This window comes from Salmo salar, chromosome 05 (genome assembly GCF_965601325.2).
Source record: "Salmo salar chromosome 05, fSalSal1, whole genome shotgun sequence".
In the NCBI taxonomy this organism is placed as follows: domain Eukaryota; kingdom Metazoa; phylum Chordata; class Actinopteri; order Salmoniformes; family Salmonidae; genus Salmo; species Salmo salar.
In genome coordinates this window covers 93,572,167-93,598,050 of record NC_138295.1, presented here as the reverse complement: position 1 = coordinate 93,598,050, position 25,884 = coordinate 93,572,167, and the positions used below count along the sequence as shown (strand labels likewise).

Sequence of the window (25,884 nt, the reverse complement as noted above, 5' to 3'; positions counted from 1 at the left end):
CTACCAGAATCTATAGTGACCTGGGGGGGTTCTACCTGAATCTATAGTGACCTGGGGGGGTTCTACCTCAATCTATAGTGACCTGGGGGGGTTCTACCTGAATCTATAGTGACCTGGGGGGGGGTTCTACCTGAATCTATAGTGACCTCACTGAGGGTGGTTCTACCTGAATTTATAGTGACCTGGGGTGGTTCTATCTGAACCTATAGTGACCTCACCGAGGGTGGTTATACCTGAATCTATAGTGACCTCACCGAGGGGTTGTTCTACCTGAATCTATAGTGACCTCACCGAGGGTGGTTCTACCTGAATCTATAGTGACCTCACCGAGGGTGGTTCTACCTGAATCTATAGTGACCTCACCGAGGGTGGTTCTACCTGAATCTATAGTGAACTCACCGAGGGTGGTTCCACCTGAATCTATAGTGACCTCACCGAGGGTGGTTATACCTGAATCTATAGTGACCTCACTGAGGGTTGTTCTACCTGAATCTATAGTGACCTCACCGAGGGTGGTTCTACCTGAATCTATAGTGACCTCACCGAGGGTTGTTCTACCTGAATCTATAGTGACCTCACTGAGGGTGGTTCTACCTGAATCTATAGTGACCTTACCGAGGGTGGTTCTATCGGAATCTATAGTGAACTCACCGAGGGTGGTTATACCTGAATTTTATATCCAGATAAAACAACAAGTCAATGAGGATTTCATTTCCCTATTAGGGACCTAACCACCCGTGGGCCATTTACAGTCCCAGTCATAAATGTCCACATAACTATGCAAAATGTCTGCTTTATGATGTCTAACACTGAATCAGCCTGAAAATATATCAAATGGAAAATAAAGTTACATGACTCCTTTCCTCTGTGGATCTGAATGTAGTACGATCCTCCTTTCTACATCTCTCCCTCCCCTCCCCTCTCTCTCTCCCTCCTCTCTCTCTCTCCCTCCCCTCTCTCTCTCACTCTCTCTCTCCCCTCCCCTCTTGCTCTCCCTCCTCTCTCTCTCTCTCCCTCCCTCTCTCTCTCTCTCACTTTCTCTCTCTCTCTCTCTCTCTCTCTTTCTCTCTCTCTCCCTCCCCTCTCCCTCCCTCCCTTCTCTCTCTCTCCCTCCCCTCCCCTCTCTGTCTCTCTGTCTCTCTCTCTCTCTCTCTCTCTCCCTCTCCCCTCTACCCCCTCTCTTCATTCTTCACCCTTCTCTTTCCACCCCCCCCCCCCCCCCCCCCCCCCCTCGGGCTCCCGAGTGTGCATCAGCGGTCTAAGGCACTGCATCTCAGTGCAAGAGTCGTCACTGCAGTCCCTGGTTTGAATCCAGGCTGCATCACATCCGGCCGTGATTGGGAGTCCTGTAGGGTGGCACACAATTGGCCCAGTGTCGTCCGGGTTAGGGATTTGGCCTGGGTAGACCGTCATCGTAAATAATCATTTGTTCTTAACTGGCTTGCCTAGTTAAATAAAGGTAAAATAAAAACATAAAAATGATGATGATGATGATGATGATGATGATATAGGATACCCTCTGTTTTGGTCCTCAGTGATGACAGGTGGGCATGCTCCCCTGATGTTGTGTTTATGATTTGAAATAGCTGTAGGCCTCAGCACCCTGCCTGCATCACGCTGTAGGCCTCAGCATCCTGCCTCAGCATCCTGCCTGCATCACGCTGTAGGCCTCAGCATCCTGCCTGCATCACGCTGTATGCCTCAGCACCCTGCCTGCATCACGCTGTAGGCCTCAGCACCCTGACTGCATCACACTGTAGGCCTCAGCATCCTGCCTGCATCACGCTGTAGGCCTCAGCATCCTGCCTCAGCATCCTGCCTGCATCACGCTGTAGGCCTCAGCATCCTGCCTGCATCACGCTGTAGGCCTCAGCACCCTGCCTGCATCACGCTGTAGGCCTCAGCACCCTGACTGCATCACACTATAGGCCTCAGCATCCTGCCTGCATCACGCTGTAGGCCTCAGCATCCTACCTGCATCACGCTGTAGGCCTCAGCATCCTGCCTCAGCATCCTACCTGCATCACGCTGTAGGCCTCAACATCCTGCCTCAGCATCCTACCTGCATCACACTGTAGGCCTCAGCATCCTGCCTGCATCACGCTGTAGGCCTCAGCATCCTGCCTGCATCACACTGTAGGCCTCAGCATCCTGCCTCAGCACCCTGCCTCAGCATCCTGCTTGCATCACGCTGGAGGCCTCAGCACCCTGCCTGCATCACGCTGTAGGCCTCAGCATCCTGCCTGCATCACGCTGTAGGCCTCAGCATCCTGCCTGCATCACGCTGTAGGCCTCAGCATCCTGCCTGCATCACGCTGTAGTCCTCAGCATCCTGCCTGCATCACACTGTAGGCCTCAGCACCCTGCCTGCATCACGCTGTAGGCCTCAACACCCTGCCTGCATCACACTGTAGGCCTCAGCATCCTGCCTGCATCACGCTGTAGGCCTCAGCATCCTGCCTGCATCACGCTGTAGGCCTCAGCTCCCTGCCTGCATCACGCTGTAGGCCTCAGCACCCTGCCTGCATCACGCTGTAGGCCTCAGCACTCTGCCTGCATCACGCTGTAGACCTCAGCACCCTGCCTGCATCACGCTGTAGGCCTCAGCACCCTGCCTGCATCACACTGTAGGCCTCAGCATCCTGCCTGCATCACACTGTAGGCTTCAGCATCCTGCCTGCATCACGCTGTAGGACTCAGCACCCTGCCTGCATCAGGCTGTAGACCTCAGCACCCTGCCTGCAACACGCTGTAGGCCTCAGCATCCTGCCTGCATCACGCTGTAGGCCTCAGCATCCTGCCTGCATCACGCTGTAGGCCTCAGCATCCTGCCTGCATCACGCTGTAGACCTCAGCACCCTGCCTGCATCACGCTGTAGGCCTCAGCATCCTGCCTGCATCACACTGTAGGCCTCAGCATCCTGCCTGCATCACGCTGTAGGCCTCAGCACCCTGCCTGCATCACACTGTAGGCCTCAGCATCTTGCCTACATCACTCTGTAGGCCTCAGCATCCTGCCTGCATCACACTGTAGGCCTCAGCATCCTGCCTGCATCACGCTGTAGGCATCAGCATCCTGCCTGCATCACGCTGTAGGCCTCAGCATCCTGCCTCAGCATCCTACCTGCATCACGCTGTAGGCCTCAGCATCCTGCCTCAGCACCCAACCTGCATCATGCTGTAGGCCTCAGCATCCTGCCTGCATCACGCTGTAGGCCTCAGCACTCTGCCTGCATCACGCTGTAGAACTCAGCATCCTGCCTGCATCACACTGTAGGCCTCAGCATCCTGCCTGCATCACGCTGTAGGCCTCAGCACCCTGCCTGCATCACGCTGTAGGCCTCAGCATCCTGCCTGCATCACGCTGTAGACCTCAGCACCCTGCCTGCATCACGCTGTAGGCCTCAGCACCCTGCCTGCATCACACTGTAGGCCTCAGCATCCTGCCTGCATCACGCTGTAGGCCTCAGCATCCTGCCTGCATCACGCTGTAGGACTCAGCACCCTGCCTGCATCAGGCTGTAGACCTCAGCACCCTGCCTGCATCACGCTGTAGGCCTCAGCATCCTGCCTGCATCACGCTGTAGGCCTCAGCATCCTGCCTGCATCACGCTGTAGGCCTCAGCATCCTGCCTGCATCACGCTGTAGGCCTCAGCATCCTGCCTGCATCACGCTGTAGGCCTCAGCACCCTGCCTGCATCACGCTGTAGGCCTCAGCATCCTGCCTGCATCACACTGTAGGCCTCAGCATCCTGCCTGCATCACGCTGTAGGCCTCAGCATCTTGCCTACATCACTCTGTAGGCCTCAGCATCCTGCCTGCATCACACTGTAGGCCTCAGCATCCTGCCTGCATCACGCTGTAGGCCTCAGCATCCTGCCTGCATCACGCTGTAGGCCTCAGCATCCTGCCTCAGCATCCTACCTGCATCACGCTGTAGGCCTCAGCATCCTGCCTCAGCACCCTGCCTGCATCACGCTGTAGGCCTCAGCATCCTGCCTGCATCACGCTGTAGGCCTCAGCACCTTGCCTGCATCACACTGTAGGCCTCAGCATCCTGCCTGCATCACGCTGTAGGCCTCAGCATCCTGCCTCAGCATCCTACCTGCATCACGCTGTAGGCCTCAGCATCCTGCCTGCATCACGCTGTAGGCCTCAGCATCCTACCTGCATCACGCTGTAGGCCTCATCATCCTGCCTGCATCACGCTGTAGGCCTCAGCATCCTGCCTGCATCACGCTGTAGGCCTCAGCACCTTGCCTGCATCACACTGTAGGCCTCATCATCCTGCCTGCATCACGCTGTAGGCCTCAGCATCCTGCCTGCATCACGCTGTAGGCCTCAGCATCCTGCCTGCATCACGCTGTAGGCCTCAGCATCCTGCCTGCATCACGCTGTAGGCCTCAGCATCCTACCTGCATCACGCTGTAGGCCTCAGCATCCTGCCTGCATCACGCTGTAGGCCTCAGCATCCTGCCTGCATCACGCTGTAGGCCTCAGCATCCTGCCTGCATCACGCTGTAGGCCTCAGCATCCTGCCTGCATCACGCTGTAGGCCTCAGCATCCTGCCTCAGCATCCTGCCTGCATCACGCTGTAGGCCTCAGCATCCTGCCTCAGCATCCTGCCTGCATCACGCTGTAGGCCTCAGCATCCTGCCTGCATCACGCTGTAGGCCTCAGCATCCTACCTGCATCACGCTGTAGGCCTCAGCATCCTGCCTGCATCACGCTGTAGGCCTCAGCATCCTGCCTGCATCACGCTGTAGGCCTCAGCATCCTGCCTCAGCATCCTGCCTGCATCACGCTGTAGGCCTCAGCATCCTGCCTGCTTTTCTGTTTCCTTCTCTGTCATGAAAATAACTGACCTTCCCATTAGAAGCCTCAAATCTGGACCTTGAAGCCAGTTTCAATGTTAGTTTTCATTATTTTCTCCAGGGAGGGATTTAGACCTGGGACACCTGGTGGGTGGAGTTAATGGTCAGGTAGAACAGGAAGTCAGTGGTTGTCTGGACCTCCAGGGTAGGATTGGACTAACCCCTGCGTTAGAAGCTTGTGTCTCGACTCTCTCCTGTTTTTAGAAGTGTTTGAAATGAAACTATGCAACGCTGGACTGTAATGAGAAGCGTTTCCTCTGTGAAGCTGACCTCCGTGCTTTACTAGAATGTAGGCTAGGTTTCACCGCGGTTCACTTGGTATGTAACCGTTATGTAAGTCAATACGCCACTGAGAAGGTCTGTGTCACAGTTGATAAGGGGAGGGGGGGGACATTTGAAGTCCTGTTATAGTTGTGGGCCTATCGTCATGGTAACGTGGCTGAAACCACTGACTCCTCCTCTCCGTTTTAGTAACGCAGCTCATGTTTTCATTCCGTGTGACTGTGCATGTATTCTCACACGTTTGGATTCTCTATACATTTTTTTTTTCTTCCCAGAATGCATTCCTCTGGTCCATGGATATGACACTGAATTCCATTCATAATGTAGGTTATTCTGAGCTCCATTCAGGGTCTGGGTGAAAAATATATTTTGTTGATGTAAACTAATGAAGCTAATTGAAATGAGCTTTGGACAATGTAGACTAGGTGACTGACTGGTTGTTTGGCAGTCTGTTGACCAGCTCTCTGAATGTTTGTTGGGGACATTGCTAGCATGGGTTAGAACTCTGTGTCATCGTGCCTAACATGACGAGGAAGAGACGTGAGATCGGGGACCAGGCTATGCCGCTGCTACCAGCCTACAGCCAGCCCACAGGGGATGTATTGTATTATGTAGTGTAAAGAATGTCACACTGCTTGCTTAGCGTGACACTTCCTCCTGATTCAGTCACTTAAGCGAGGCTCAAACCCAGGACGTCTGCCTCACAAACTCGTGACCACCCTCCCTGAAGTGTCTTACGCAGTGGCGCCACTGAAAAGCTGTGTATTCAGGCTGGGTGGTGTTATACAGATCCTGCTCTGCTACATGAGCCCAGAGGGATGTTTCATCACCACATGTTGGTTAAGGTTTCCCTTTAACCTTATTTTGTCAGGTCGTTTTTACCAAATGTGGTTGTAGTCGTGCTAGTTGATCCACTGAGATGTTTCTCCTGGCTGTGTTGACGTCTGGGAGTTCCGTCTCTGTGTGGTTTGATTGGCAGTCCCAACTACCAGTCAGTCACTCTGTGTGGTTTGATTGGCAGTCCCAACTACCAATCAGTCACTCTGTGTGGTTTGATTGGCAGTCCCAACTACCAGTCAGTCACTCTGTGTGGTTTGATTGGCAGTCCCAACTACCAGTCAGTCACTCTGTGTGGTTTGATTGGCAGTCCCAACTACCAGTCAGTCACTCTGTGTGGTTTGATTGGCAGTCCCAACTACCAGTCAGTCACTCTGTGTGGTTTGATTGGCAGTCCCAACTACCAGTCAGTCACTCTGTGTGGTTTGATTGGCAGTCCCAACTACCAGTCAGTCACTCTGTGTGGTTTGACTGGCAGTCCCAACTACCAGTCAGTCACTCTGTGTGGTTTGATTGGCAGTCCCAACTACCAGTCAGTCACTCTGTGTGGTTTGATTGGCAGTCCCAACTACCAGTCAGTCACTCTGTGTGGTTTGATTGGCAGTCCCAACTACCAGTCAGTCACTCTGTGTGGTTTGATTGGCAGTCCCAACTACCAGTCAGTCACTCTGTGTGGTTTGATTGGCAGTCCCAACTACCAGTCAGTCACTCTGTGTGGTTTGATTGGCAGTCCCAACTACCAGTCAGTCACTCTGTGTGGTTTGATTGGCAGTCCCAACTACCAGTCAGTCACTCTGTGTGGTTTGACTGGCAGTCCCAACTACCAGTCAGTTACTCTGTGTGGTTTGATTGGCAGTCCCAACTACCAGTCAGTTAATCTGTGTGGTTTGATTGGCAGTCCCAACTACCAGTCAGTCACTCTGTGTGGTTTGATTGGCAGTCCCAACTACCAGTCAGTCCTACACTAAAAGCCTCCCAGCCTTTAATTCTGTTCAACATCTCCCACAGGAGGATTCCCAGATGTCTGGCCAGTCTTATAAATTCACTCTGCTAAATGAAACAAATCAGCTCTCTAAATACTCAGTTGATGTTTCCTCTCGTTTTAACAAACTCTATGTATCGTCAGTGTGGTGGTGGTCAATGTGTCATGATGTTTCCTCTCGTTATAACAAACTCTATGTATCGTCAGTGTGGTGGTGGTCAATGTGTCATGATGTTTCCTCTCGTTATAACAAACTCTATGTATCGTCAGTGTGGTGGTGGTCAATGTGTCATGATGTTTCCTCTCGTTATAACAAACTCTATGTATCGTCAGTGTGGTGGTGGTCAATGTGTCATGATGTTTCCTCTCGTTATAACAAACTCTATGTATCGTCAGTGTGGTGGTGGTCAATGTGTCATGGTGTTTCACAGGCTGTGTTGACCTCAGTGTGTTTGTCCAAAATGGCACCCTGTGAGCCGACCGCTATCCCTTTAAAAGGAGAAGGAGCCAACCACTATCCCTTTAAAAGGAGAAGGAGCCGACCACTATCCCTTTAAAAGGAGAAGGATCCAACCACTATCCCTTTAAAAGGAGAAGGAGCCAACCACTATCCCTTTAAAAGGAGAAGGAGCCGACCACTATCCCTTTAAAAGGAAAAGGATCCAACCGCTATCCCTTTAAAAGGAAAAGGATCCAACCACTATCCCTTTAAAAGGAAAAGGAGCCGACCACTATCCCTTTAAAAGGAAAAGGAGCCAACCACTATCCCTTTAAAAGGAGAAGGAGCCGACCACTATCCCTTTAAAAGGAAAAGGATCCAACCGCTATCCCTTTAAAAGGAAAAGGATCCAACCACTATCCCTTTAAAAGGAAAAGGAGCCGACCACTATCCCTTTAAAAGGAAAAGGAGCCGACCACTATCCCTTTAAAAGGAGAAGGATCCAACCACTATCCCTTTAAAAGGAGAAGGAGCCAACCGCTATCCCTTTAAAAGGAGAAGGATCCAACCGCTATCCCTTTAAAAGGAGAAGGATCCAACCACTATCCCTTTAAAAGGAGAAGGAGCCAACCACTATCCCTTTAAAAGGAAAAGGAGCTGACCACTATCCCTTTAAAAGGAGAAGGATCCAACCACTATCCCTTTAAAAGGAGAAGGAGCCAACCACTATCCCTTTAAAAGGAAAAGGAGCTGACCACTATCCCTTTAAAAGGAGAAGGAGCCAACCGCTATCCCTTTAAAAGGAAAAGGATCCAACCACTATCCCTTTAAAAGGAAAAGGAGCCGACCACTATCCCTTTAAAAGGAAAAGGAGCCAACCACTATCCCTTTAAAAGGAGAAGGAGCCGACCACTATCCCTTTAAAAGGAAAAGGATCCAACCGCTATCCCTTTAAAAGGAAAAGGATCCAACCACTATCCCTTTAAAAGGAAAAGGAGCCGACCACTATCCCTTTAAAAGGAGAAGGAGCCAACCACTATCCCTTTAAAAGGAAAAGGAGCTGACCACTATCCCTTTAAAAGGAGATGGATCCAACCACTATCCCTTTAAAAGGAGAAGGAGCCAACCACTATCCCTTTAAAAGGAAAAGGAGCTGACCACTATCCCTTTAAAAGGAGAAGGATCCAACCACTATCCCTTTAAAAGGAGAAGGAGCCAACCACTATCCCTTTAAAAGGAAAAGGAGCTGACCACTATCCCTTTAAAAGGAGAAGGAGCCAACCGCTATCCCTTTAAAAGGAAAAGGATCCAACCACTATCCCTTTAAAAGGAAAAGGAGCCGACCACTATCCCTTTAAAAGGAAAAGGAGCCAACCACTATCCCTTTAAAAGGAGAAGGAGCCGACCACTATCCCTTTAAAAGGAAAAGGATCCAACCGCTATCCCTTTAAAAGGAAAAGGATCCAACCACTATCCATTTAAAAGGAAAAGGAGCCGACCACTATCCCTTTAAAAGGAAAAGGAGCCGACCACTATCCCTTTAAAAGGAGAAGGATCCAACCACTATCCCTTTAAAAGGAGAAGGAGCCAACCGCTATCCCTTTAAAAGGAGAAGGATCCAACCGCTATCCCTTTAAAAGGAGAAGGAGCCAACCACTATCCCTTTAAAAGGAAAAGGAGCTGACCACTATCCCTTTAAAAGGAGAAGGAGCCAACCGCTATCCCTTTAAAAGGAAAAGGATCCAACCACTATCCCTTTAAAAGGAGAAGGATCCAACCACTATCCCTTTAAAAGGAGAAGGAGCCGACCACTATCCCTTTAAAAGGAAAAGGAGCTGACCACTATCCCTTTAAAAGGAGAAGGAGCCAACCACTATCCCTTTAAAAGGAAAAGGAGCTGACCACTATCCCTTTAAAAGGAAAAGGAGCCGACCACTATCCCTTTAAAAGGAAAAGGAGCCGACCACTATCCCTTTAAAAGGAAAAGGAGCCGACCACTATCCCTTTAAAAGGAGAAGGAGCCAACCGCTATCCCTTTAACAGCGTGTCTCAGCAGAAATTAGTGATGGGGGGGAGAATCTATACAGTTCCATATCAGGATATGATTTTTTACGATCTGTCGTATAATTTTTAACGATGTCTCAATATTATTTTTGTGTTAGTTGGCTGTACCTGCACCCAAACTCCAGTATGTTTCCTTCATAGCTTGTTCTCCATCTTCTTTTTAAAACAGGGAGACGATTTGTTTTCAGCACTTTTATTTCCATGACTGATCAAAACTGGTTTTCTCATGGCTCTCTCTTGTCCCTCTGCATCAGACATACACTATATATACAGTCGTGGCCAAAAGATTTGAGAATGACACAAATATTAATTTCCACAAAGTTTGCTGCTTCAGTGTCTTTAGATATATTTGTCAAATGTTACTACGGAATACTGAAGTATAATTACAAGCATTTCATAAGTGTCAAAGGCTTTTATTGACAATTACATGAAGTTGATGCAAAGAGTCAATATTTGCAGTGTTGACCCTTCTTTTTCAAGACCTCTGCAATCCGCCCTCGCATGCTGTCAATTAACTTCTGGGCCACATCCTGACTGATGGCAGCCCATTCTTGCATAATCAATGCTTGGAGTTTGTCAGAATTTGTGGGGTTTTGTTTGTCCACCCGCCTCTTGAGGATTGACCATAAGTTTCAATGGGATTAAGGTCTGGGGAGTTTCCTGGCCATGGACCCAAAATATCGATGTTTTGTTCCACGATGACTTTACCCCAGTCCTCAGCAGTCCAATCCCTGTACCTTTTACAGAATATCAGTCTGTCCCTGGTGTTTTTCCTGGAGAGAAGTGGCTTCTTTGCTGCCCTTCTTGACACCAGGCCATCCCCCAAAAGTCTTCGCCTCACTGTGCGTGCAGATGCACTCACACCTGCCTTCTGCCATTCCTGAGCAAGCTCTGTACTGGTGGTGCCCCGATCCCGCAGCTGAATCAATTTTAGGAGACGGTCCTGGCGCTTGCTGGACTTTCTTGGGCGCCCTGAAGACTTCTTCACAACAATTGAACCGCTCTCCTTGAAGTTCTTGCTGATCCGACAAATGGTTGATTTCGGTGCAATATCAGTGGCAGCAATATCCTTGCCTGTGAAGCCCTTTTTCTGCACAGCGATGATGACGGGACGTGTTTCCTTGCAGGTAACAATGGTTGACAGAGGAAGTACAATGATTTGGGGCGGAAGGTAGCCTAGTGGTTAGAGTGTTGGACTAATAACCGAAAGGTTGCAAGTTCAAATCCCCGAGCTGACTAGGTACAAATCTGTCGTTCTGCCCCTGAACAAGGCAGTTAACCCACTGTTCCTAGGCTGTCATTGAAAATAAGAATTTGTTCTTAACTGACTTGCCTAGTTAAATAAAGGTAAAATAAATTCCAAGCACCACCCTCATTTTGAAGCTTCCAGTCTGTTAATCGAACTCAATCTGCATGACAGAGTGATCTCCAGCCTTGTCCTCGTCAACACTCACACCTGTGTTAACGAGAGAATCACTGACATGATGTCAGCTGGTCCTTTTGTGGCAGGGCTGAAATGCAGTGGAAATGTTTTTGGGGGATTCAGTTCATTTGCATGGCAAAGAGGGACTTTGCAATTAATTGCAATTCATCTGATCACTCTTCATAACATTGTGGAGTATATGAAAATTGCCATCATACAAACTGAGGCAGCGGACTGTGAAAATTAATATTTGTGTCATTCTCAAAACTTTCGGCCACGACTGTACAAAAGTATGTGGACACCCCTTCAAATTAGTGGATTCGGCTATTTCAGCCACATCTGTTGCTGACAGGTGTATAAGATTGAGCACAATGGCAAGCGTCTGCTGGAGTGGTGTAAAGCTCGCCGCCATTGGACTCTGGAGCGGTGGAAACGCGTTCTCTGGAGTGATGAATCACGCTTCACCATCTGGCAGTCCGACTGACAAATCTAGGTTTTGTCACGAACCGGCTCGTAGCCCGTAACAAAGAGGGAGACGATGTGGAGATAAGGAATATAACTAAAATATATTTATTAACTAAAGTAAACTATATACAATTAACAATGGTGTGTGTGTGTGTGTGTGTGTGTGTGTGTGTGTGTGTGTGTGTGTGTGTGTGTGTGTGTGTAGTCAGTAATCAGTAGTGTGAGTGAATGTGTTCATAGGTGGTAATAATGAGGGGTGTTGAGAGGTGCCAAAACAAACAAGCCACAAAATTCCACAACCAAAATCCAACAGTGTGTCTGAGAGAGGGGGAAAGGTGTGTCCCATGTGGCTGACGACCCTCCCGGCTCCGCCAAACCGACGTCCTGTTAAGGAAAACAAGAGCAAAGAGAAAGAAATTCGGCAGACAGAGTGGGAGGGTCGTCACAGTTCAGGAGGGTCGTAACAGTTCAGGAGGGTCGTCACAGTTCAGGAGGGTCGTCACAGTTCAGGAGGGTCGTCACAGTTCGGGAGGGTCGTCACAGTTCGGGAGGGTCGTCACAGTTCAGGAGGGTCGTCACAGTTCAGGAGGGTCGTCACAGTTCAGGAGGGTCGTCACAGTTCAGGAGGGTCGTCACAGTTCAGGAGGGTCGTCACAGTTCAGGAGGGTCGTCACAGTTCGGGAGGGTCGTAACAGTTCAGGAGGGTCGTCACAGTTCGGGAGGGTCGTAACAGTTCGGGAGGGTCGTCACAGTTCGGGAGGGTCGTCACAGTTCGGGAGGGTCGTCACAATTCGGGAGGGTCGTCACAGTTCGGGAGGGTCGTCACAATTTGTCGGATGCCGGGAGAACCCTAGCTGCCCCAATGCATAGTGCCAACTGTAAAGTTTGGTGGGTCTATCCAAGCTGTTCCTGTCTGTCTACAGCTCTCTTCTCTCTATCCAAGCTGTTCCTGTCTGTCTACGGCTCTCTACTCTCTATCCAAGCTGTTCCTGTCTGTCTACGGCTCTCTTCTCTCTATCCAAGCTGTTCCTGTCTGTCTACGGCTCTCTTCTCTCTATCCAAGCTGTTCCTGTCTGTCTACAGCTCTCTACTCTCTATCCAAGCTGTTCTCCTATCTGTCTACAGCTCTTCTCTCTATCCAAGCTGTTCCTGTCTGTCTACGGCTCTCTTCTCTCTATCCAAGCTGTTCTCCTATCTGTCTACAGCTCTTCTCTCTATCCAAGCTGTTCCTGTCTGTCTACAGCTCTCTTCTCTCTATCCAAGCTGTTCCTGTCTGTCTACAGCTCTCTTCTCTCTATCCAAGCTGTTCCTATCTGTCTACAGCTCTTCTCTCTATCCAAGCTGTTCCCGTCTGTCTACAGCTCTCTACTCTCTATCCAAGCTGTTCCTGTCTGTCTACGGCTCTCTTCTCTCTATCCAAGCTGTTCCTGTCTGTCTACGGCTCTCTTCTCTCTATCCAAGCTGTTCCTGTCTGTCTACAGCTCTCTTCTCTCTATCCAAGCTGTTCTCCTATCTGTCTACAGCTCTTCTCTCTATCCAAGCTGTTCCTGTCTGTCTACAGCTCTCTTCTCTCTATCCAAGCTGTTCCTGTCTGTCTACAGCTCTCTTCTCTCTATCCAAGCTGTTCCTGTCTGTCTACAGCTCTCTTCTCTCTATCCAAGCTGTTCCTGTCTGTCTACAGCTCTCTTCTCTCTATCCAAGCTGTTCCTATCTGTCTACAGCTCTTCTCTCTATCCAAGCTGTTCCCGTCTGTCTACAGCTCTCTACTCTCTATCCAAGCTGTTCCTGTCTGTCTACGGCTCTCTTCTCTCTATCCAAGCTGTTCCTGTCTGTCTACGGCTCTCTTCTCTCTATCCAAGCTGTTCCTGTCTGTCTACAGCTCTCTTCTCTCTATCCAAGCTGTTCTCCTATCTGTCTACAGCTCTTCTCTCTATCCAAGCTGTTCCTGTCTGTCTACAGCTCTCTTCTCTCTATCCAAGCTGTTCCTGTCTGTCTACAGCTCTCTTCTCTCTATCCAAGCTGTTCCTGTCTGTCTACAGCTCTCTTCTCTCTATCCAAGCTGTTCCTGTCTGTCTACAGCTCTCTTCTCTCTATCCAAGCTGTTCCTATCTGTCTACAGCTCTCTTCTCTCTATCCAAGCTGTTCCTGTCTGTCTACAGCTCTCTACTCTCTATCCAAGCTGTTCCTGTCTGTCTACAGCTCTCTACTCTCTATCCAAGCTGTTCCCGTCTGTCTACAGCTCTCTTCTCTCTATCCAAGCTGTTCTCCTATCTGTCTACAGCTCTTCTCTCTATCCAAGCTGTTCCTGTCTGTCTACAGCTCTCTTCTCTCTATCCAAGCTGTTCCTGTCTGTCTACAGCTCTCTTCTCTCTATCCAAGCTGTTCCCATCTGTCTACAGCTCTCTTCTCTCTATCCAAGCTGTTCCTATCTGTCTACAGCTCTTCTCTCTATCCAAGCTGTTCCCGTCTGTCTACAGCTCTCTACTCTCTATCCAAGCTGTTCCCGTCTGTCTACGGCTCTCTTCTCTCTATCCAAGCTGTTCCTGTCTGTCTACAGCTCTCTACTCTCTATCCAAGCTGTTCCTGTCTGTCTACAGCTCTCTTCTCTCTATCCAAGCTGTTCCTGTCTGTCTACAGCTCTCTTCTCTCTATCCAAGCTGTTCCTGTCTGTCTACAGCTCTCTTCTCTCTATCCAAGCTGTTCCCATCTGTCTACAGCTCTCTTCTCTCTATCCAAGCTGTTCTCCTATCTGTCTACAGCTCTCTTCTCTCTATCCAAGCTGTTCCTGTCTGTCTACAGCTCTCTTCTCTCTATCCAAGCTGTTCCTGTCTGTCTACAGCTCTCTTCTCTCTATCCAAGCTGTTCCTGTCTGTCTACAGCTCTCTACTCTCTATCCAAGCTGTTCCTGTCTGTCTACAGCTCTCTTCTCTCTATCCAAGCTGTTCCTGTCTGTCTACGGCTCTCTTCTCTCTATCCAAGCTGTTCCTGTCTGTCTACGGCTCTCTTCTCTCTATCCAAGCTGTTCCTGTCTGTCTACAGCTCTCTTCTCTCTATCCAAGCTGTTCCTGTCTGTCTACAGCTCTCTTCTCTCTATCCAAGCTGTTCCTGTCTGTCTACAGCTCTCTACTCTCTATCCAAGCTGTTCCTGTCTGTCTACAGCTCTCTTCTCTCTATCCAAGCGGTTCCTGTCTGTCTACAGCTCTCTTCTCTCTATCCAAGCTGTTCCTGTCTGTCTACAGCTCTCTTCTCTCTATCCAAGCTGTTCCTGTCTGTCTACAGCTCTCTTCTCTCTATCCAAGCTGTTCCTGTCTGTCTACAGCTCTTCTCTCTATCCAAGCTGTTCCTGTCTGTCTACAGCTCTCTTCTCTCTATCCAAGCTGTTCCTGTCTGTCTACAGCTCTCTACTCTCTATCCAAGCTGTTCCTGTCTGTCTACAGCTCTCTACTCTCTATCCAAGCTGTTCCCGTCTGTCTACAGCTCTCTACTCTCTATCCAAGCTGTTCCTGTCTGTCTACAGCTCTCTTCTCTCTATCCAAGCTGTTCCTGTCTGTCTACAGCTCTCTTCTCTCTATCCAAGCTGTTCCTGTCTGTCTACAGCTCTTCTCTCTATCCAAGCTGTTCCTGTCTGTCTACAGCTCTCTACTCTCTATCCAAGCTGTTCCTGTCTGTCTACAGCTCTTCTCTCTATCCAAGCTGTTCCTGTCTGTCTACAGCTCTCTACTCTCTATCCAAGCTGTTCCTGTCTGTCTACAGCTCTCTACTCTCTATCCAAGCTGTTCCTGTCTGTCTACAGCTCTCTTCTCTCTATCCAAGCTGTTCCTGTCTGTCTACAGCTCTCTTCTCTCTATCCAAGCTGTTCCTGTCTGTCTACAGCTCTCTTCTCTCTATCCAAGCTGTTTCTGTCTGTCTACAGCTCTCTTCTCTCTATCCAAGCTGTTCCTGTCTGTCTACAGCTCTCTTCTCTCTATCCAAGCTGTTTCTGTCTGTCTACAGCTCTCTTCTCTCTATCCAAGCTGTTCCTGTCTGTCTACAGCTCTCTACTCTCTATCCAAGCTGTTCCTGTCTGTCTACAGCTCTCTTCTCTCTATCCAAGCTGTTCCTGTCTGTCTACGGCTCTCTTCTCTCTATCCAAGCTGTTCCTGTCTGTCTACAGCTCTCTTCTCTCTATCCAAGCTGTTCCTGTCTGTCTACAGCTCTCTTCTCTCTATCCAAGCTGTTCCTGTCTGTCTACAGCTCTCTTCTCTCTATCCAAGCTGTTCCTGTCTGTCTACAGCTCTCTACTCTCTATCCAAGCTGTTCCTGTCTGTCTACAGCTCTCTTCTCTCTATCCAAGCGGTTCCTGTCTGTCTACAGCTCTCTTCTCTCTATCCAAGCTGTTCCTGTCTGTCTACAGCTCTCTTCTCTCTATCCAAGCTGTTCCTGTCTGTCTACAGCTCTCTTCTCTCTATCCAAGCTGTTCCTGTCTGTCTACAGCTCTTCTCTCTATCCAAGCTGTTCCTGTCTGTCTACAGCTCTCTTCTCTCTATCCAAGCTGTTCCTGTCTGTCTACAGCTCTCTACTCTCTATCCAAGCTGTTCCTGTCTGTCTACAGCTCTCTACTCTCTATCCAAGCTGTTCCTGTCTGTCTACAGCTCTCTTCTCTCTATCCAAGCTGTTCCTGTCTGTCTACAGCTCTCTTCTCTCTATCCAAGCTGTTCCTGTCTGTCTACAGCTCTCTTCTCTCTATCCAAGCTGTTCCTGTCTGTCTACAGCTCTCTACTCTCTATCCAAGCTGTTCCTGTCTGTCTACAGCTCTCTTCTCTCTATCCAAGCTGTTCCTGTCTGTCTACAGCTCTCTTCTCTCTATCCAAGCTGTTCCTGTCTGTCTACAGCTCTTCTCTCTATCCAAGCTGTTCCTGTCTGTCTACAGCTCTCTACTCTCTATCCAAGCTGTTCCTGTCTGTCTACAGCTCTTCTCTCTATCCAAGCTGTTCCTGTCTGTCTACAGCTCTCTACTCTCTATCCAAGCTGTTCCTGTCTGTCTACAGCTCTCTTCTCTCTATCCAAGCTGTTCCTGTCTGTCTACAGCTCTCTTCTCTCTATCCAAGCTGTTCCTGTCTGTCTACAGCTCTTCTCTCTATCCAAGCTGTTCCTGTCTGTCTACAGCTCTCTACTCTCTATCCAAGCTGTTCCTGTCTGTCTACAGCTCTCTACTCTCTATCCAAGCTGTTCCTGTCTGTCTACAGCTCTCTACTCTCTATCCAAGCTGTTTCTGTCTGTCTACAGCTCTCTTCTCTCTATCCAAGCTGTTCCTGTCTGTCTACAGCTCTCTTCTCTCTATCCAAGCTGTTCCTGTCTGTCTACAGCTCTTCTCTCTATCCAAGCTGTTCCTGTCTGTCTACAGCTCTCTACTCTCTATCCAAGCTGTTCCTGTCTGTCTACAGCTCTCTTCTCTCTATCCAAGCTGTTCCTGTCTGTCTACAGCTCTCTTCTCTCTATCCAAGCTGTTCCTGTCTGTCTACAGCTCTCTTCTCTCTATCCAAGCTGTTTCTGTCTGTCTACAGCTCTCTTCTCTCTATCCAAGCTTTTCCTGTCTGTCTACAGCTCTCTTCTCTCTATCCAAGCTGTTCCTATCTATCTACAGCTCTCTTCTCTCTATCCAAGCTGTTCCTGTCTGTCTACAGCTCTCTTCTCTCTATCCAAGCTGTTCCTGTCTGTCTACAGCTCTCTTCTCTCTATCCAAGCGGTTCCTATCTATCTACAGCTCTCTTCTCTCTATCCAAGCTGTTCCTGTCTGTCTACAGCTCTCTTCTCTCTATCCAAGCTGTTCCTGTCTGTCTACAGCTCTCTTCTCTCTATCCAAGCTGTTCCTGTCTGTCTACAGCTCTCTTCTCTCTATCCAAGCTGTTCCTGTCTGTCTACAGCTCTCTTCTCTCTATCCAAGCTGTTCCTGTCTGTCTACAGCTCTCTTCTCTCTATCCAAGCTGTTCCTGTCTGTCTACAGCTCTTCTCTCTATCCAAGCGGTTCCTGTCTGTCTACAGCTCTCTTCTCTCTATCCAAGCTGTTCCTATCTGTCTACAGCTCTTCTCTCTATCCAAGCTGTTCCTGTCTGTCTACAGCTCTTCTCTCTATCCAAGCTGTTCCTGTCTGTCTACAGCTCTCTTCTCTCTATCCAAGCTGTTCCTGTCTGTCTACAGCTCTTCTCTCTATCCAAGCGGTTCCTGTCTGTCTACAGCTCTCTTCTCTCTATCCAAGCTGTTCCTATCTGTCTACAGCTCTTCTCTCTATCCAAGCTGTTCCTGTCTGTCTACAGCTCTTCTCTCTATCCAAGCGGTTCCTGTCTGTCTACAGCTCTCTACTCTCTATCCAAGCTGTTCCTATCTGTCTACAGCTCTTCTCTCTATCCAAGCTGTTCCTGTCTGTCTACGGCTCTCTTCTCTCTATCCAAGCTGTTCCCGTCTGTCTACAGCTCTCTTCTCTCTATCCAAGCTGTTCCTGTCTGTCTACAGCTCTCTTCTCTCTATCCAAGCTGTTCCTGTCTGTCTACAGCTCTTCTCTCTATCCAAGCTGTTCCTGTCTGTCTACAGCTCTCTTCTCTCTATCCAAGCTGTTCCTATCTGTCTACAGCTCTCTTCTCTCTATCCAAGCTTTTCCTGTCTGTCTACAGCTCTCTACTCTCTATCCAAGCGGTTCCTGTCTGTCTACAGCTCTTCTCTCTATCCAAGCTGTTCCTGTCTGTCTACAGCTCTCTTCTCTCTATCCAAGCTGTTCCTGTCTGTCTACAGCTCTCTTCTCTCTATCCAAGCTGTTCCTGTCTGTCTACAGCTCTCTACTCTCTATCCAAGCTGTTCCTGTCTGTCTACAGCTCTCTTCTCTCTATCCAAGCTGTTCCTGTCTGTCTACAGCTCTCTACTCTCTATCCAAGCGGTTCCTGTCTGTCTACAGCTCTCTACTCTCTATCCAAGCTGTTCCTGTCTGTCTACAGCTCTCTTCTCTCTATCCAAGCTGTTCCTGTCTGTCTACAGCTCTCTTCTCTCTATCCAAGCTGTTCCTGTCTGTCTACAGCTCTCTTCTCTCTATCCAAGCTGTTCCTGTCTGTCTACAGCTCTTCTCTCTATCCAAGCTGTTCCTGTCTGTCTACAGCTCTCTTCTCTCTATCCAAGCGGTTCCTGTCTGTCTACAGCTCTCTACTCTCTATCCAAGCTGTTCCTGTCTGTCTACAGCTCTCTTCTCTCTATCCAAGCTGTTCCTGTCTGTCTACAGCTCTCTACTCTCTATCCAAGCTGTTCCTGTCTGTCTACAGCTCTCTTCTCTCTGTCCAAGCTGTTCCTGTCTGTCTACAGCTCTCTTCTCTCTATCCAAGCTGTTCCTGTCTGTCTACAGCTCTCTTCTCTCTATCCAAGCGGTTCCTGTCTGTCTACAGCTCTTCTCTCTATCCAAGCGGTTCCTGTCTGTCTACAGCTCTTCTCTCTATCCAAGCTGTTCCTGTTTGTCTACAGCTCTTCTCTCTATCCAAGCGGTTCCTGTCTGTCTACAGCTCTCTTCTCCATCTTTGTCTCCATTCAGATAGCGTTGATGACGGTGACTCTGTTCCCCATCCGGTTGTTCCTGGCAGCCTTCATGATGCTGCTGGCCTGGCCCTTCGCCTTCATCGCCTCTGTGGGACGCAATGAGATGGTGGTGGAACCCCAGTCCTTATGGAGGAAGTATGTATACTAACGTAACCCATAACCTCTATAACCTTTACCCTTTAACCCTATCCATCTGACCCTAACCCCAAGTCTCTGTGGGATGCAACGAGATGGTGGTGAAGCACAGTCTCTATGGAGAAGGTACATAGCCCTTATATAACCCTGACATTACCTTTAAGAAAAGATGAAACAACATCTCATGGAACGACAGGGGACTGTGAGGGGACAAACACTCTAACACTCATTCTGATATACATTAACCCTCTGTGGTTCATTCTGATATACATTAACCCTCGGGTTAGTGACACTACAACAGAGAGAGGAAAGGGTTAGAGACACTACAACAGAGAGAGGAAAGGGTTAGAGACACTACAACAGAGAGAGGAAAGGGTTAGAGACACTACAACAGAGAGAGGAAAGGGTTAGAGACACTACAACAGAGAGAGGAAAGGGTTAGAGACACTACAACAGAGAGAGGAAAGGGTTAGAGAGACACTACAACAGAGAGAGGAAAGGGTTAGAGACACTACAACAGAGAGAGGAAAGGGTTAGAGACACTACAACAGAGAGAGGAAAGGGTTAGAGACACTACAACAGAGAGAGGAAAGGGTTAGAGACACTACAACAGAGAGAGGAAAGGGTTAGAGAGACACTACAACAGAGAGAGGAAAGGGTTAGAGACACTACAACAGAGAGAGGAAAGGGTTAGAGACACTACAACAGAGAGAGGAAAGGGTTAGAGAGACACTACAACAGAGAGAGGAAAGGGTTAGAGACACTACAACAGAGAGAGGAAAGGGTTAGTGACACTACAACAGAGAGAGGAAAGGGTTAGAGACACTACAACAGAGAGAGGAAAGGGTTAGAGACACTACAACAGAGAGAGGAAAGGGTTAGAGACACTACAACAGAGAGAGGAAAGGGTTAGAGAGACACTACAACAGAGAGAGGAAAGGGTTAGAGACACTACAACAGAGAGAGGAAAGGGTTAGTGACACTACAACAGAGAGAGGAAAGGGTTAGTGACACTACAACAGAGAGAGGAAAGGGTTAGAGACACTACAACAGAGAGAGGAAAGGGTTAGAGACACTACAACAGAGAGAGGAAAGGGTTAGTGACACTACAACAGAGAGAGGAAAGGGTTAGAGACACTACAACAGAGAGAGGAAAGGGTTAGAGACACTACAACAGAGAGAGGAAAGGGTTAGAGACACTACAACAGAGAGAGGAAAGGGTTAGAGAGACACTACAACAGAGAGAGGAAAGGGTTAGTGACACTACAACAGAGAGAGGAAAGGGTTAGAGACACTACAACAGAGAGAGGAAAGGGTTAGAGACACTACAACAGAGAGAGGAAAGGGTTAGTGACACTACAACAGAGAGAGGAAAGGGTTAGAGACACTACAACAGAGAGAGGAAAGGGTTAGTGACACTACAACAGAGAGAGGAAAGGGTTAGAGACACTACAACAGAGAGAGGAAAGGGTTAGAGACACTACAACAGAGAGAGGAAAGGGTTAGTGACACTACAACAGAGAGAGGAAAGGGTTAGAGAGACACTACAACAGAGAGATGAAAGGGTTAGAGAGACACTACAACAGAGAGAGGAAAGGTTTAGTGAGACACTACAACAGAGAGAGGAAAGGGTTAATGACACTACAACAGAGAGAGGAAAGGGTTAGAGAGACACTACAACAGAGAGAGGAAAGGGTTAGAGAGACACTACAACAGAGAGAGGAAAGGGTTAGAGACACTACAACAGAGAGAGGAAAGGGTTAGAGACACTACAACAGAGAGAGGAAAGGGTTAGAGACACTACAACAGAGAGAGGAAAGGGTTAGAGAGACACTACAACAGAGAGAGGAAAGGGTTAGTGACACTACAACAGAGAGAGGAAAGGGTTAGAGAGACACTACAACAGAGAGAGGAAAGGGTTAGAGACACTACAACAGAGAGAGGAAAGGGTTAGTGACACTACAACAGAGAGAGGAAAGGGTTAGAGACACTACAACAGAGAGAGGAAAGGGTTAGAGAGACACTACAACAGAGAGAGGAAAGGGTTAGAGACACTACAACAGAGAGAGGAAAGGGTTAGAGACACTACAACAGAGAGAGGAAAGGGTTAGTGACACTACAACAGAGAGAGGAAAGGGTTAGTGACACTACAACAGAGAGAGGAAAGGGTTAGTGACACTACAACAGAGAGAGGAAAGGGTTAGTGACACTACAACAGAGAGAGGAAAGGGTTAGAGAGACACTACAACAGAGAGATGAAAGGGTTAGAGAGACACTACAACAGAGAGAGGAAAGGGTTAGAGACACTACAACAGAGAGAGGAAAGGGTTAGAGACACTACAACAGAGAGAGGAAAGGGTTAGAGAGACACTACAACAGAGAGAGGAAAGGGTTAGTGACACTACAACAGAGAGAGGCAAGGGTTAGAGACACTACAACAGAGAGAGGAAAGGGTTAGTGACACTACAACAGAGAGAGCAAAGGGTTAGTGACACTACAACAGAGAGAGGAAAGGGTTAGAGACACTACAACAGAGAGAGGAAAGGGTTAGAGACACTACAACAGAGAGAGGAAAGGGTTAGAGACACTACAACAGAGAGAGGAAAGGGTTAGAGACACTACAACAGAGAGAGGAAAGGGTTAGAGACACTACAACAGAGAGAGGAAAGGGTTAGAGACACTACAACAGAGAGAGGAAAGGGTTAGAGAGACACTACAACAGAGAGAGGAAAGGGTTAGAGACACTACAACAGAGAGAGGAAAGGGTTAGAGACACTACAACAGAGAGAGGAAAGGGTTAGAGACACTACAACAGAGAGAGGAAAGGGTTAGAGAGACACTACAACAGAGAGAGGAAAGGGTTAGAGAGACACTACAACAGAGAGAGGAAAGGGTTAGAGAGACACTACAACAGAGAGAGGAAAGGGTTAGTGACACTACAACAGAGAGAGGAAAGGGTTAGAGACACTACAACAGAGAGAGGAAAGGGTTAGAGAGACACTACAACAGAGAGAGGAAAGGGTTAGAGAGACACTACAACAGAGAGAGGAAAGGGTTAGAGACACTACAACAGAGAGAGGAAAGGGTTAGAGACACTACAACAGAGAGAGGAAAGGGTTAGAGACACTACAACAGAGAGAGGAAAGGGTTAGAGACACTACAACAGAGAGAGGAAAGGGTTAGAGACACTACAACAGAGAGAGGAAAGGGTTAGAGACACTACAACAGAGAGAGGAAAGGGTTAGAGAGACACTACAACAGAGAGAGGAAAGGGTTAGAGACACTACAACAGAGAGAGGAAAGGGTTAGAGACACTACAACAGAGAGAGGAAAGGGTTAGAGACACTACAACAGAGAGAGGAAAGGGTTAGAGACACTACAACAGAGAGAGGAAAGGGTTAGAGACACTACAACAGAGAGAGGAAAGGGTTAGAGACACTACAACAGAGAGAGGAAAGGGTTAGTGACACTACAACAGAGAGAGGAAAGGGTTAGAGACACTACAACAGAGAGAGGAAAGGGTTAGTGACACTACAACAGAGAGAGGAAAGGGTTAGAGACACTACAACAGAGAGAGGAAAGGGTTAGTGACACTACAACAGAGAGAGGAAAGGGTTAGAGACACTACAACAGAGAGAGGAAAGGGTTAGAGACACTACAACAGAGAGAGGAAAGGGTTAGAGAGACACTACAACAGAGAGAGGAAAGGGTTAGAGACACTACAACAGAGAGAGGAAAGGGTTAGAGAGACACTACAACAGAGAGAGGAAAGGGTTAGAGACACTACAACAGAGAGAGGAAAGGGTTAGTGACACTACAACAGAGAGAGGAAAGGGTTAGAGAGACACTACAACAGAGAGAGGAAAGGGTTAGAGAGACACTACAACAGAGAGAGGAAAGGGTTAGAGACACTACAACAGAGAGAGGAAAGGGTTAGAGACACTACAACAGAGAGAGGAAAGGGTTAGAGACACTACAACAGAGAGAGGAAAGGGTTAGAGACACTACAACAGAGAGAGGAAAGGGTTAGAGACACTACAACAGAGAGAGGAAAGGGTTAGAGACACTACAACAGAGAGAGGAAAGGGTTAGAGACACTACAACAGAGAGAGGAAAGGGTTAGTGAGACACTACAACAGAGAGAGGAAAGGGTTAGTGAGACACTACAACAGAGAGAGGAAAGGGTTAGAGAGACACTACAACAGAGAGAGGAAAGGGTTAGAGAGACACTACAACAGAGAGAGGAAAGGGTTAGAGACACTACAACAGAGAGAGGAAAGGGTTAGAGAGACACTACAACAGAGAGAGGAAAGGGTTAGAGACACTACAACAGAGAGAGGAAAGGGTTAGAGACACTACAACAGAGAGAGGAAAGGGTTAGTGACACTACAACAGAGAGAGGAAAGGGTTAGAGACACTACAACAGAGAGAGGAAAGGGTTAGAGACACTACAACAGAGAGAGGAAAGGGTTAGTGACACTACAACAGAGAGAGGAAAGGGTTAGAGACACTACAACAGAGAGAGGAAAGGGTTAGTGACACTACAACAGAGAGAGGAAAGGGTTAGAGACACTACAACAGAGAGAGGAAAGGGTTAGAGACACTACAACAGAGAGAGGAAAGGGTTAGTGACACTACAACAGAGAGAGGAAAGGGTTAGAGACACTACAACAGAGAGAGGAAAGGGTTAGAGACACTACAACAGAGAGAGGAAAGGGTTAGAGACACTACAACAGAGAGAGGAAAGGGTTAGAGACACTACAACAGAGAGAGGAAAGGGTTAGAGACACTACAACAGAGAGAGGAAAGGGTTAGAGACACTACAACAGAGAGAGGAAAGGGTTAGAGACACTACAACAGAGAGAGGAAAGGGTTAGAGACACTACAACAGAGAGAGGAAAGGGTTAGAGACACTACAACAGAGAGAGGAAAGGGTTAGAGACACTACAACAGAGAGAGGAAAGGGTTAGTGAGACACTACAACAGAGAGAGGAAAGGGTTAGTGAGACACTACAACAGAGAGAGGAAAGGGTTAGAGAGACACTACAACAGAGAGAGGAAAGGGTTAGAGAGACACTACAACAGAGAGAGGAAAGGGTTAGAGACACTACAACAGAGAGAGGAAAGGGTTAGAGAGACACTACAACAGAGAGAGGAAAGGGTTAGAGACACTACAACAGAGAGAGGAAAGGGTTAGAGACACTACAACAGAGAGAGGAAAGGGTTAGAGACACTACAACAGAGAGAGGAAAGGGTTAGAGACACTACAACAGAGAGAGGAAAGGGTTAGAGACACTACAACAGAGAGAGGAAAGGGTTAGAGACACTACAACAGAGAGAGGAAAGGGTTAGAGACACTACAACAGAGAGAGGAAAGGGTTAGAGACACTACAACAGAGAGAGGAAAGGGTTAGAGAGACACTACAACAGAGAGAGGAAAGGGTTAGAGACACTACAACAGAGAGAGGAAAGGGTTAGAGACACTACAACAGAGAGAGGAAAGGGTTAGAGACACTACAACAGAGAGAGGAAAGGGTTAGTGACACTACAACAGAGAGAGGAAAGGGTTAGAGACACTACAACAGAGAGAGGAAAGGGTTAGAGACACTACAACAGAGAGAGGAAAGGGTTAGTGACACTACAACAGAGAGAGGAAAGGGTTAGAGACACTACAACAGAGAGAGGAAAGGGTTAGTGACACTACAACAGAGAGAGGAAAGGGTTAGAGACACTACAACAGAGAGAGGAAAGGGTTAGAGACACTACAACAGAGAGAGGAAAGGGTTAGTGACACTACAACAGAGAGAGGAAAGGGTTAGAGACACTACAACAGAGAGAGGAAAGGGTTAGAGACACTACAACAGAGAGAGGAAAGGGTTAGAGACACTACAACAGAGAGAGGAAAGGGTTAGAGACACTACAACAGAGAGAGGAAAGGGTTAGTGACACTACAACAGAGAGAGGAAAGGGTTAGAGACACTACAACAGAGAGAGGAAAGGGTTAGAGACACTACAACAGAGAGAGGAAAGGGTTAGAGAGACACTACAACAGAGAGAGGAAAGGGTTAGAGACACTACAACAGAGAGAGGAAAGGGTTAGTGACACTACAACAGAGAGAGGAAAGGGTTAGAGACACTACAACAGAGAGAGGAAAGGGTTAGAGACACTACAACAGAGAGAGGAAAGGGTTAGTGACACTACAACAGAGAGAGGAAAGGGTTAGAGACACTACAACAGAGAGAGGAAAGGGTTAGTGACACTACAACAGAGAGAGGAAAGGGTTAGAGACACTACAACAGAGAGAGGAAAGGGTTAGAGACACTACAACAGAGAGAGGAAAGGGTTAGTGACACTACAACAGAGAGAGGAAAGGGTTAGAGAGACACTACAACAGAGAGAGGAAAGGGTTAGAGAGACACTACAACAGAGAGAGGAAAGGGTTAGAGACACTACAACAGAGAGAGGAAAGGGTTAGTGAGACACTACAACAGAGAGAGGAAAGGGTTAGAGAGACACTACAACAGAGAGAGGAAAGGGTTAGTGACACTACAACAGAGAGAGGAAAGGGTTAGTGACACTACAACAGAGAGAGGAAAGGGTTAGAGACACTACAACAGAGAGAGGAAAGGGTTAGAGACACTACAACAGAGAGAGGAAAGGGTTAGAGACACTACAACAGAGAGAGGAAAGGGTTAGTGACACTACAACAGAGAGAGGAAAGGGTTAGAGACACTACAACAGAGAGAGGAAAGGGTTAGAGAGACACTACAACAGAGAGAGGAAAGGGTTAGAGAGACTACAACAGAGAGAGGAAAGGGTTAGAGACACT

General features: G+C 48.1%; 1 protein-coding gene across 1 annotated transcript in view; it reads left to right on the top strand.

The window, feature by feature from the left end:
- Positions 1-25,884, top strand: part of LOC106592264 (lysophosphatidylcholine acyltransferase 1) — a 114,654-nt gene that overhangs the window by 8,739 nt on the left and 80,031 nt on the right. Inside the window, exon 2 of the mRNA XM_082974961.1 lies at positions 18,915-19,054. Coding sequence (XP_082831087.1) covers positions 18,915-19,054 — 140 coding nt within the window. The remainder of the gene's footprint in view (positions 1-18,914; positions 19,055-25,884) is intronic.